This window comes from Rhinatrema bivittatum, chromosome 4 (assembly GCF_901001135.1).
Source record: "Rhinatrema bivittatum chromosome 4, aRhiBiv1.1, whole genome shotgun sequence".
Classification (NCBI taxonomy): domain Eukaryota; kingdom Metazoa; phylum Chordata; class Amphibia; order Gymnophiona; family Rhinatrematidae; genus Rhinatrema; species Rhinatrema bivittatum.
The window spans coordinates 34,387,304-34,400,515 of NC_042618.1; the positions used below are offsets into that span (position 1 = coordinate 34,387,304).

A 13,212-nucleotide genomic window follows, 5' to 3' on the forward strand; every position below is an offset into this window, starting at 1 on the left:
GAGCACAAAGGACCAGGTTGAGACTCCATGACGGACACGTGGCCCGAGAGGGGGGGCGGAGGTGTCTAACGCCCCTCAGGAAATGAATCATGTCAGGGTGAGCTGCTAGAGCATGACCGTCCACCGACCCAAGAGAGAGCCGAGCGCAGAGACTTGAATGCGTAGAGAACTGAAGGAGAGGCCCTTAGAGAGACCCTTCTGAAGAAAAGAAAGAATCAAAGGAATCGAGGCGGAGTGCGCAGGGACACCCGCCTCCGTACACACGGACTCAAAAACTTTCCAGATGCTCACATAGGCCAGAGAAGTCGACTGCTTCCGGGCTCGCAGCAGGGTGGAGATGACCTCCTCCCTATAACATTTGCGCTTCAGGTGTCGCCGTTCAAAAGCCAGGCCACAAGACAGAAGCAATCGGCCTGATCGAAAAATACAGGCCCCTGCCGGAGGAGACGAGGGAGATGACAGAGGCGCAGGGGCCTGTCCACCGCTAGATTGACGAGATCCGCGAAGCACGGCCTTCGCGGCCACTCGGGAGCGACAAGAATCACCGGACCCCGGTGGAGCTCGATTCTCCTGAGAACTTTCCCCACCAGTGGCCATGGGGGAAACACGTACAGAAGGACGTCCGCTGGCCAAGGTAGAGCCAGAGCATCCACGCCCTCTGCGCCGTGCTCCCTCCAGCGGCTGAAGAACCCATTGGCCTTGGCATTGTGCAGAGTCGCCATGAGGTCGAGGTGAGGAGGATCCCACCTGTCTTCTAAGGCTACCAGGGGACTGCGAGTGCCCCCTTGGCGATCGATGTAGGCGACTGTGGTGGAGTTGTCTGACAGGACTCGTACCGCCTTGCCGCGGATCAGGGGAAGGAACTCCTGAAGGGCCAGGCGGACCGCCAAAGTTTCCAATCGATTGATGTGCCAGCGTGACTGAGTTTGGGACCATGTCCCCTGGGTGGACTGAGAAAGGCAGACCGCACCCCAGCCCAACAGGCTGGCGTCCGTGGTTACTATCATCCACTGTGGAGCTTGAAGAGGCATCCCTTGCAGGAGATGAGGAAGAGACAGCCACCACTGTAACTTGTCGGTAGTAGACTCCAAGAACGGAAGGACTACGTAGAACTGCTCAGACACTGGTTGCCAACGAGACAGCAAAGCTTTCTGTAACGGACGAATATGAGCAAAGGCCCAGATCGATGGTGGAAGCCATGGAGCCCAGGACTTGGAGATAATCCCAGGCTGTCGGGGAAGATAGCGCAATCAGATTCTGGACCTGATCGATCAGCTTGAGGGCTCGCGCCCGAGGCAAGAATACCTTGCCTACTCTGGCGTCGAAGTGTGCTCCCAGAAATTCCAACTCCTGGGAGGGCTGAAGCTTGCTCTTGGAAAAGTTCACTATCCACCCGAGAGAGGCAAGGAGCTCCAAGACGCGATCCACCGCCCTCCGGCAAGAGGTCTCCGACTTGGCCCTGATGAGCCAATCGTCCAGATAGGGATGGATGAGAATCCCCTCCCAGCACAAGGCCGCTGCCACTACTACCATGACCTTCGTGAAGGTGCGAGGAGCGGTCGCAAGGCCGAAGGGGAGAACTCGAAACTGGAAGTCCTGGTTGAGAATGTGGAATCGGAGATACTTCTGGTAGTCGCGGTGGATGGGAATATGAAAATATGCTTCTGCGAGATCGAGGGAAGCAAGGAACTCTCTGGGACGGCCCGCCGCAATGACCGCCCGTAGGGTTTCCATACGGAAGTGGGGGATCTTGAGGGCCAGATTGACCCTTTTGAGGTCTAGGATTGGGCGGAAGGACCAGTCCTTTTTTGGCACGGTGAAGTAAATAGAATACTGGCCGGCACCAATTTCCCCTTTTGGGACTGGGACCACCGCCCTCAGATCCAGAAGCTTGGAGAGAGTGTGGACCACCGCGTCCCTCTTGGCCTGGCCGCAAGGGGAGAACAGAAAGAGATCTGGAAGTTCCCTGACGAGGTCGAAAGCGTACCCGTCTCTGATAATGTCGAGGACCCACTGATCAGATGTGATTTTGACCCATTCCTCGAAAAACAGGGAGAGGCGTCCGCCGAGGTAAGGGACCGAGGAATGGGTCGGCTGAACTTCATTGCGTGGCAGATTTAGCGGTGGTACGCACAGGCTGGCCCTCACGAAAAGGCTGCCTGCCACGAAAGGACTGCGACCAGGACTGCGCACGAGAGGACACCCTCGCAGCACCGCCCCACCCGTGAGAAGCGGAGCGACGCTGACCCCCTGAAGCGAAAGCGAGAGGCCGCGAAGGACCGAGAAGACTTAGGGCGGTCCTCTGGAAGCTTATGGACCTTGTTGTCAGCCAAGGAGTCCATAAGCTTGTCGAGGTCCTCGCCAAAGAGCATCTTACTTTTGAAGGGAAGCGTGCCCAGCCGGGTCTTCAAGGACTGATCAGCCGACCAGTAGCGTAGCCAAAGGAGCCTCCGGGCAGCCACTGCCGAAACCATCGCCTTCGCCTGCACACGGACCAAATCGTAGAGGGCGTCTGACACGTAAGCGATTATCGCCTCCAGACGTTCGGCTTGTTCTGCCTCACCTGACGGAAGCTCCCAGGCGCAGAGTAACTGTTGGACCCACTGGAGGCCGCCCGCATCATGAGACTGCTACAGCAAGACGCCCGAACCCCGAGGGCTAGGACGTCAAAGATGCGCTTCAGGTGAGCCTCCAGCTTACGATCTTGTGAATCCTTCAAGGCCGTGGAACCTTCCACCGGAATCGTGGTGTGCTTAGCCACTGCAGAAACATAAGAATCCACCGACGGATATTGCAACAGCTCCAAGCCCTCTTCCGGGAGGGGATAGAGCTTATCCATCGCACGCCCCACCCGGAGCGCACCCTCAGGAGCCTCCCATTCCTGCAGGATAAGGAGCTTAAGCATGGGGTGGAAGGGAAAGGCTGAGGCCAGAGCCCGGAGCCCTCCCAAAACGGGTTCATATCCTTAGGGAGCGAGGCCATGAGATAATCCTCGGAGGGACTTTCCAGACCCAGCTCCTCCAAAACAAAAGGGAGGAGGGGCTCTAACTCCTCCTTACGAAAAGACGAAGGGCTCTGGGGTCATCCCCCTCTAGGGGGGGGCATCCGCCGAATCCGAGGAAGCAGCGGGGTCCGAGGACCCAGGAGACACCGGCGGGGGGGGGGGGGGGGGAGGCACCCCCGGGACCACCCGCACCCGAACTGGTCCCTGAGGCTCCGCGGCCGGTCCAGTGGTCAACGGCGCTGAACGAGGGATTTTTTGGCGGGGGGGGGGGGGGGGGGAGGCCAGGGGGGGGCTTTCATCCAGCTCATGCAGGCTAGCTAGATAAGATTTGTGCATGAGGACGACGAAATCCGTGGAAAAAGGGACCCTGGATTTGCCGGGGGGGGGGCAGGGAAGGTCAGAACCCTCTCCCGGGGACCCGCGGGGGCCAAATCAGGGGTTAAATAAAAAAAATCCGGCCCCCCAGCCCCAGGGAGCACTGAAAATCGGCCCCGATGAAAAATCGAAGATGGTGGCCGTTCCCGGGCTCTGCCGACCAGGGAAAGGGCTAGCCATGCTGGGAGGAGTGGAGCCCCGGCTAAATTTGCTTGTCCTGCCGAGGAGGGATCTTCCCCACCCGGCAGGCAAGCAGTGCAGAGGCCCTGATGTGAAAAACGCGAAGAGGAGAGCCCACAAGAAAGACAGGCTGTCAGCCGGGACATAGCTGAACCTTGGCTGAAGAAAAAAAAAGTTGAAAAAATAAAAGCTTGATTGACAGCCTGCACAGCAGGAGAGAGCAGGCGGGAAACCTGCTGTCTTCTGCTTCTCTGACTGCCGGTTCTAGCCCTACTCTGACCAGAAAAAAATAAAAAAGATGGTCAACTGCTGCAAATAAGTTAGAGGTATGTGAGTACCTGCAACTTATTGAAAGTTTAACACCTTTTAACTCCTCTTTTTTTTTTTTTACTGAGCGCAGCAGCGGGTTCAAAACCCTCTCGGCAGCCAGAGGGGGGAAAGAGGCCCAGAGAGCGTCAGTCCCCACACCTGGAAGCGTCCACAGACTCAGGACTATGCAGGGAACCCACTCCTGCAAAAGGGGACAAGCCCCCCCTGAGCCGGGCAAGAGCTGGGAAACGGACGTCTCCCACACAAAAATCTAAAGAAGGCAGAAATTTCCTTCAGAGATCCTTTTTTTTTTTTTTTTTAAACAAGAACCAAAAGAAGTACTTGCTTGAGCCTAAAGAGAAAGAAGAGGCTGACTAGTCTACAGCAGAGAACCGAAGGGGAGATGCTGCACCTGCTGGAGACAAACGAATACTGAAGGGTTAGAGCAGGGGTCGGGAACCTTTTTGGCTGAGAGAGCCATGAACGCCACATATTTTAAAATGTAATTCCGTGAGAGCCATACAAGACCTACCAAATTAATTTACTACAACCCCCTACTCTCCTGACGCCCCCCCAAGACCTGCCAAATTAATTTACTACAACCCCCCACCCTCCTGATACCCCCCCCCAAGACCTGCCAAAAGTCCCTGGTGGTCCAGCGGGGGTCCAGGGCTCGCAGACAAATCTTTAATAAAAAAGTAAAAATCTAACAAAAATCCCCACCCTCCTGACACCCCCCAAGACCTCCAAAATTAATTTACTACAACCCCCCACCCTCCTGACCCCCCCAAGACCTGCCAAAAGTCCCTGGTGGTCCAGCGGGGGTCCAAGGCTCGCAGACAAATCTTTAATAAAAAAATTAAAATCTAACAATTCCCTCCACCCTCCTGACACCCCCCAAGACCTCCAAAATTAATTTACTACAACCCCCCCCCCCAGACCTGCCAAAAGTCCCTGGTGGTCCAGCGGGGGTCCAGGAGCGGTCCGGGAGCGATCTCCTGGACTTGGGCTGTCGGCTGCCAGTAGTCAAAATGGCGCCGACGGCCCTTTGCCCTCACTATGTCACTTGGGTCGACCAATGCCGGTGGTAGCCCCTGTGACATAGTGTGGGCAAAGGGCCGTCGGCGCCATTTTGACTACTGGCAGCCGACAGCCCAAGTCCAGGAGATCGCTCCCGGACCGCTCTTGGACCCCCGCTGGACCTCCAGGGACTTTTGGCAGGTCTTGGAGGGGGGGGGGTCAGGAGGGGGGGGGTTGTAGTAAATTAATTTTGGAGGTCTTGGGGGGCATCAGGAGGGTGGGGGGTTTTGTTAAGATTTTTACTTTTTTATTAGATTTGTCTGCGAGCCAGATGCAGCCATCAAAAGAGCCACATCTGGCTCGCGAGCCATAGGTTCCCTACCCCTGGGTTAGAGGATAGGCTCTGTCCTGATATAGGGCATCCTGCAAGTTTTAGTCTGTCTCCACCTGCTGGAAAGGATGCTCAACCCACTGTCTGGACTGATCCGGGTACGTACAGGAATGCCCTTTCAGAAGAGGTGGTGAAGACAAAAACAGTGAAAGATTTCAAAGGGGAATGGGATAAACACTGGATGCCTAATGGCTAGAGGATAGAAATGAAGAAATTAGTACATGAGGGTAACTTGCTGGTGTGGTGGTACAAATAAGCCACAACTCCATCATTGCACTCTGCTTCAACGGCAGAGGGAAAGGAGGAAAAGGAGAATTAAATATAGGCAGCAAACAACTAGGATATTGAATTTTGCGGTCTGGGAAAAACAAACATAGGGGTAACTTGCTGATGTGGCTGTTAATACCCTTAACCAATAAGAAACTCTTGATGCAACTCCAACATTACTCTCTGCTTCTATTGCAGAAGGTAATAGGGAATTGAACTCTAAAAGCAACCAACAAGGGCCCTGACTGACAGTCTTGGAAATTGATAAGAATGGGGGGACTTGTATGGCTCAACAGAAACTACCATAAACTTGCTAGGCAGACTGGATAGTCTGTTGGTCCTTTTCTGCCATCATTTTTCTGTTTCTATGTTTCTTCCCCAAAATATGAGGTAAATTCTCAGAGAGACTGGGCAGACTGGATGGTCTTTGTCATCATTCACTATTCAGACATAAACTTCAATTTACCTTATTTTTTCCTGGTGGGAATTATGCACAAAAAAATTAAAAATTGTGTGCATAATATTTAAAAAATATACAAAAATCAGACTTTGTTTACATAAAATATAATCACTGCTTGAGTAAATTAATTTATAGTGCAATACAGAAAGTTATTACTTAAAGATGCAGGATTTTTTTTTCCATCCTGAAAGAAACAAGCAAACAAATCCTTCTTGGAAGGAAGGAGTGAACACAAGTTTAGTGAAACAGTATACGTTTGTTTTGGTTTTTTTATTCACGGACTTGCAAGTATGGGTGTCATACAGAAGTAGGCACACCCCCACGGGCTCAAGCAGTACATTTTATACACTTTCTTACTTATGCAAGCCCCCTTTTTCCTTTGTGTATGTGCAAATTCCCTTGACCAATTCATACTGTTCATAATGCCTTTGTCTAAGTGCAGTTTCTAAGTTACAGTTTTCTATGCAAAAGTCCTTGCTAAAGCCAGATATGGGGAGGGGTACAGTCTTATCTCTGCTTGCCTCCTTCCAACTGCAAAAGAAGCAACATTCCTCTCTCTGACAATCCGTGTTCACATGCTCCCTCCCTGTCTGTACTGCATGTGCTATCCTAAACAGATTATGGTTTCTACTTTGTTCTCATACCTTATTGTTGCCAGGGGGGGGGGGGGGGGTTTGCTGGGCAGGTTTCATAACTATTTTATAAGAAGCAAATAAAAAGAAAGGGTATACAGCTCTAGCCCTGTCTTAACCACTGAGAAGGCAACAGTGGTGAGCCTTTGCTCACAATCCTAAAGTCTAGCCTATCCAGACTGCTCTCTCCTCCCCAAGGATTATCTTTCCCACCTGTCCACTTTATGGCTTAAACAGTTCCCCATGCTTGCTCTCTACCTCAGATCAATCCCTAGTTTCCTTGTAAACCCCCCCCCCCCCCTCCCAGAATTGGCTCCACTACCATCCCTTTTTCCAATCCAGATTTCTCTCTACCACACCGACCTCAAACCCCCCCTTTCTGCCTGCTGCTCCTTAGCAAGATCTCCAGCTCTCACCAACCTTCCCCCAAGCTGCTGTCTAATTTGCTCATTCAGGCTCCACTGGACCCCCATTGCTTCCTCCTTTGTTTGGGCCACACAAGCCAGGACAAACGCTGCAGACTTCTCTACTAGCCTGCATGGGCCACCGCTTATCGGTCTGCGTAGGCCAGCCCTTGCTGCTCCTCTCTCATTTAGTGCTAATCCTGGCCACGCAAGCCTTCACTACCCATGGCTGCTGCTTTTTGCTCCAGATGCCTATTTCTGTGGGGCGTACACAGAATCCTGCGCAATGCAGAATTCCCCTAGAAGTACCATTCACGTCTCTGCCTTTTTTGACTGACATAAAATAAAATCTAAGCCAAGAACTGATAACCTATACCATAGTGGGGGGGGGGGAGAAGAGGGACTCACGCTTTGGAAACTTAAAGCCGTTTGGATCCTGTCCAAACAAAGAATTAAAACGCCACGCTATTACTAATAATATGTTTATGCTAATAATAAAAGGATACACACCCTTCTCTGTGAAAAAGCTAGTGTTCTTAACAAGTTCATGAGGTTACACCTCCTACGGCTGACCTTTCCTGGAATGGAAACCGCTTCTCTCATTAATATTAAAACAGTTATAGAAACAGAACGGACATATACTCAAACAGCAACAGTTACTGAAAGCATAAAATGATAAATAACCTGAAATCATTTTTATTTTTCTACGTGTAACAGGCACTCGCGGTCTCCAACGTGCAATGGTCTAAAACTACTCGGATAACGGAACTTACCAGGTCATTCTGCTGCTTCTTTGGGGGTTTCAGCTTTAGAAAAACCTCCTCACTGCGCCTGCACAGTCTCAATCTGCGACATCCATATTGGGAGCCGCCGGATCGGCCACCTGCCACTGAACTGTGCCATCCCGCCACACTCTAGCTGCACGTCACTAGGGCCGACCGCGCGCCGCGAACACCGACTCTTACCAGTAGAATCTCTTACCCCCAACATCACCATCACAAAACAACTAACGACTTTTTGCCTCTTTCCCCGCCTTCTGACGTAACAGTACAGCAGAGCCGGCGACCCCTCTCCTCATCCTCCCGCCCACAGCTCCGTACTCCACAGGTTGCTCGAATGCTCGGCTCGCTGACGGTTTGGAACATGCTCGAAGTCTCGCGAGGCTCCGCCGGAGCGGACTGTGGCGACGAGATTTGGTGGGTTGAGTTGGTATTTGTGTTGTTGAAGGAGGAAGGGAAAGAGGAGGGCAGGGAATTTTAATTGCACTCAAAACGGATACAACATGGCGTCGGGCGACACGCTCTATATCGCCACGGATGGCTCTGAGGTGCCGGCGGAGATCGTGGAGTTACACGAGATCGAGGTGGAAACCATCCCGGTGGAGACTATCGAGACCACGGTGGTAGGGGACGACGATGACGAAGAGCACCACCAGCCCATGATCGCGCTGCAGCCCTTGGTAACTGACGACCCGACCCAAGTGCACCATCATCAGGAGGTGATCCTCGTACAGACGCGGGAAGAGGTGGTCGGCGGGGATGACTCGGACTTGCGAGCCGATGACGGCTTTGAGGATCAGATCCTCATTCCTGTGCCGGCCCCCGCCGGCGAGGAGGAATATATCGAGCAGACTCTGGTGACGGTAGCCGGGAAAAGCAGCTCATCTGGTGGGCGGATGAAGAAGGGAGGCAGCAGCAGCGGCAAGAAAAGCAGTAAAAAAAGCTACCTAAGTGGCGCCGAGCCCAGCGGTAGGAAATGGGAACAGAAGCAAGTCCAAATCAAGACTCTGGAAGGGGAGTTTTCGGTAACGATGTGGGCTTCAGGTAAGTCTCCGCGACTTCTCTTCATTGTTCTTCGTGCCGCGGTGCTAGCAGCTAGGCCCCGGGGCGTGTCCCGCCGGGCTGCGGGACAATCCCCGGCCCAGAACGCCACTTTTTCCCAGCCAAATCCGGGCAGACAAGCGCCGAAATGTTTTTGTTTTGAAAGGAAGCCATGTTTTTATGTGTTGCTGGGCGCCGCCATGTTCGCCAGGCAGTATGGCGGCCCGAAAAGATGGCGTGTGGGGCCGGGGAAGATGGCGGCTGAAGATGGCGGGCGGAGCGGGAGCGAGCGCGCTGCTGCTGGCTCCGGGACTAGGCCGCAATGGCGTACTTTCAGCTGGTGGAGCTGCAGAGCAGGGGGAGGGGTGAAGGAGGAGAGGAGGGCGAGCGGGCGGCCTGAGGGAAGAAGAAGACGACGCGCGACGGCAGCTCGGCTTGCTGCTTCCTCGGGCTTTGGCTCTTCGATTTGAATTTGGTTTTGAAACGGGGGAATACTTAAAACAGTTCCAGTCAGCTCGGCATCTTTGTTTTATTTAGCTTTTTTTTTTTTTTTTCTCTCTTCCTCTCACGGATTTTGCTGTCTGTTTAAAATTGAAAACATTGTACGGTCTGAGAATGGAAATTCCTCACACACCCAGGCTGAGGGGTTGGAGTAGTTCCGACGGCGTTATTTTGTGGGGTCTGTACTTGAAGCTTTTACTTAGATGCCAGGTGAGCATTTCACGTTTGCGGATCGGTAGTCTTGGCAGTCAGCATTTGCTCCTATTTCATAATGTAAATTGTGATGGCCCGTGGATTGTTCACGCAATTTGGCTGTTTTTTTTTTTTTGTATGCTTATAAAATTGATTTTAAAGAGCTAACTTGTCACAACATTTGTTATTTCATGGCTTATGTGTTTTTTTTCCTCAAAACGAAACGTCGACCATCTGGACCTTTTTATGTATGTGGATTTTTTTTTTTTTTGGTTTGTGTTTTTACCCTCGATAAATTACTAATATATGGTTGGGTTTTTTTTTAGGTATGAAGAATAAGCAAGTCTATATTTTTTGAAAGCCTTAAACTAGAAATGATTTCTGGGCTTCCGTGTTTAACAGTAACATTTTATAATTCCTGTGAAAATTAATATTTTAGCCTATTTTGAAGCTTTCTTCGCAATAACTTTATTTGGAGTTATGAAGTACCCAGTAATGATGATGGTGAAATAGAATTTATTTGTAATCTTTATTTTGGGTTAAGTGAAGGAAAAAATGATAGCCTTTAACACCAAAAAGTGACGTGCAGAAGTAATGTTTTATGATTTAGAGAAATGCCGTGTTGTGGTTTTGAAGTGCTATAGATAAAATTTTCACAGAATACACCAGAACTTCTTTGGTTGCTTAAAGGATAATTTTTAAAATTGCCTTCATCCAATTTGATGCAGGTGACTGTTTTGATGTAATTAGTTTTATGTGGTTGAGTTTGCCTTATGATATTGCAGTGGACAGAGGTGGAAAGATGTTTTAATGTGAGCTGCGAGTAGCAATTCTTTTTTAACAAAAATATATAAGCAGATCTGTCTTGGTGCTGTAAATATGCCCTTTAGAATTTGGGGCATTGATTCTTCATTCACCATTCTGAGCTGGACTGTCCTTGGCTGGGGAGAAATGCAGCTGATGCTTCTGCTGCAGTGAGGCAAGTCAGGCCAAGGAAAGAACTGAAGAAGCTGGAGGGGGATAAATAGAGAGGGGCGGAAAGGAGAATGAAGGCAAACACAAATGTTAAAAAATAAAAACAAAAACCTGAACGAAGGACAAAAATGTAGGGAAACAGTTAAAAGCCAAAAAAGGGAAAAAAATTACTCTGGCTTCTTAACTTTTTTTTTTTTTTTAATGGTACCTAAGGTTTTTGGCAATTTTTCCACCTCTGATCTAGCTGTCTACTTTGTTTTATTTTCCATTGTCATGAGGAAGTGTGATATGCTTGTTGGAGAATGTAATGATTTGTTTCTCCTAATATACTAGTAAATACCAATGGCTGTGCTAATTTAATAACTCAGGGAGATTAGACCTGCATTCACTTCGCTCCTTACTCCCCCCCCCCCCCCCCCCCCCCAATAAAACATGTACCACTTCTTGGCATTTAACATGGGCCGCAGTTTAATCCATAAAGCCGAGCCCCTTACAAACAGTAGTAAACTTATAACATTTGCCACCAACTCCACCTCCCCTAATCTCCCCCCTCCCTTTTCCGTCTCTACCCCTCGTCCCAGAGGTAAAACACTGCCGCCCTGAGCTATAGCCCCCAAGCTCGCAGGCCTTCTTGTGCAGCAGCCCCCCCCCAACTGCACGATTTTGGCCCCCCCCCCCCTTTTGAACCTTACAAATTCTTCCATAGTAACTAGGGCTCTGGTTATACCGCCACAGGCAAGAACTTTTTAACTAGTTTTTGTTCCCCCCACTGCGGCATCAAATCTTCTAAACAGTGCAACCTCCAGACTATCTTGCATAGAATTATTAAATAAATCCATACCATTGTCAGACAGATGTCTCTCTGAAATAAAACCGTTCTCCCCCCCCCCCCCCCCCAAGCCCATCCGCCGATTCATTTTCATAACCCCTGCTTTCCATAACACTTCGGATTTACACTTAAGCCTGACAATGATATCGGATCATCCCAGCAGCGCCCTTGGCCATCGGATCCATATTTGCGAAAGGTCCTTTTTTATGCAAGTTATCAAGTCCCTTTATTCCCACGTCATTTCCCCCAAGATGAATGAGCAAGACATTCGGCATGCCCCACAGTTCCGCTTGCTCCCACAGGAATGGCAAGAGTTCATCTCACATCATGCCCCTCTTGCTGAACAAGGACACACTCCACTGCCTCCGGTCCAGATCCCCCATATGGGTGCCTCAATGCTTGCTACTCGTCCTGTGGATGAACGAGTGGCCCACAATCCAGACACACCCTGTTCTGTGCACTACCCTGAGTACCTCTGAAACAAAAAGACGGTGTCATTAAGTATTCCTCATACCCCCTGAAGACTCCCTTTTAAAACCATATCCTCCTTCTCCGCCCCTCTTAATTTTCTTTTATTGTCTGATATATATATATATATCAGGAATGCATTGGATTTCCATCGACCTATCGCCTGAATACCAGTTCCCGATATTCCCCCTTCCGCTGCTGACGTGCCTGCCCCAATTTGAAAAGAGAATGTGAGTGGTAAAACTTCTCGTTCCACCACATCTGTCTAACCACCATGTGCAATACCCTAGTGAATTGAAACCTAGTTAACGACTTTCCGTTCTCATGAATCAGAAAAGGACCTTGTAATGACGGTCTAACCCTCATAAATAGTTTGGTTAACCGCACTGGACATACCTCCATGTTGGCTGCTGGCATCAGCATGATGATTTGCCCTTTCCTTTTTTGGTCTGTTTTTAGCTTTCTCTAAAAAGAGCTCAACCCCATGCCTCATACAACTTGACATTCCGGACCAGGAGCCCGTGATCCGAATGATCCCCTTTTGATTTCGCTACCAACTCAATGATTCTCATGGCCCCGAAAAAGCTGTGCTGAACAACAGCGCCTCATAACCAGACCAACATACCGCCAAGTGAGTTGTTAACTGAATCAAATCCAAATATCTTATTGGTCTTCGTAAATCTCCCTCACCATACTTGTCCCTCTGCCACCCCTTTTAGAACCTGCTTTAGCTGGAAACTACCCAGCGGGTTACCCCATCCCTGTAACTTCTGGAAAAAGGCAAATCCCACTAGCTGAGTTCGTACCGATCCCGCCAAATATCCTAATCGCCTGGCTCTTAAAATACAGCGCACTAAACTCTCTTCTGGTACTGGGCCCCGAAAGCCAGCCATCAGACCACAAAAAAATGAGACACGGTTGCCCTGCCCGCTGTATAAGCTGCCCATGTGGCTGGCTCCACAGACTGCTGTATCAAACTCCATTCCTCGTCCGTCAGAGAGTCCACAAATCTTCCGGGAACTTCTCTGGAGACTCCTTCGAATGCAGTGCCAAATCCCGAAAAACCTTCTATTGGAAACGAGACAAAGCATTAGCTACGAGGTTCTGCTCTCCCGGTGCATGCTTGGCCCTAATGCTTACATTGCTACTTAAACAATGTGCTATTAATGCTCGCACCAACCTGGAGACCCGTGGACACCGCGCTGTCAAATTATTTATTACCTGTCACACCAAAACACCACTCTCTAGTTGGCAAAGAGCTCCTTCCATATCACTACTGCAGCTACTATAGGGAATAACTCCAAAAAGTGACATTCTTCATCTAACCCTTGTCCACCCAGTCGCTAGGCTACGGTTGCGCGCACCACATCCCCTTAAAGAATACT

General features: G+C 50.2%; 1 protein-coding gene across 1 annotated transcript in view; it reads left to right on the forward strand.

Moving 5' to 3' along the window:
- The first annotated feature begins 8,245 nt into the window (after positions 1-8,245).
- The window catches only part of YY1 (YY1 transcription factor), a 167,142-nt gene continuing 162,175 nt past the window's right edge, over positions 8,246-13,212 (forward strand). Inside the window, 1 exon segment of the mRNA XM_029597936.1 lies at positions 8,246-8,865. Coding sequence (XP_029453796.1) covers positions 8,325-8,865 — 541 coding nt within the window. The 5' untranslated portion in view covers positions 8,246-8,324.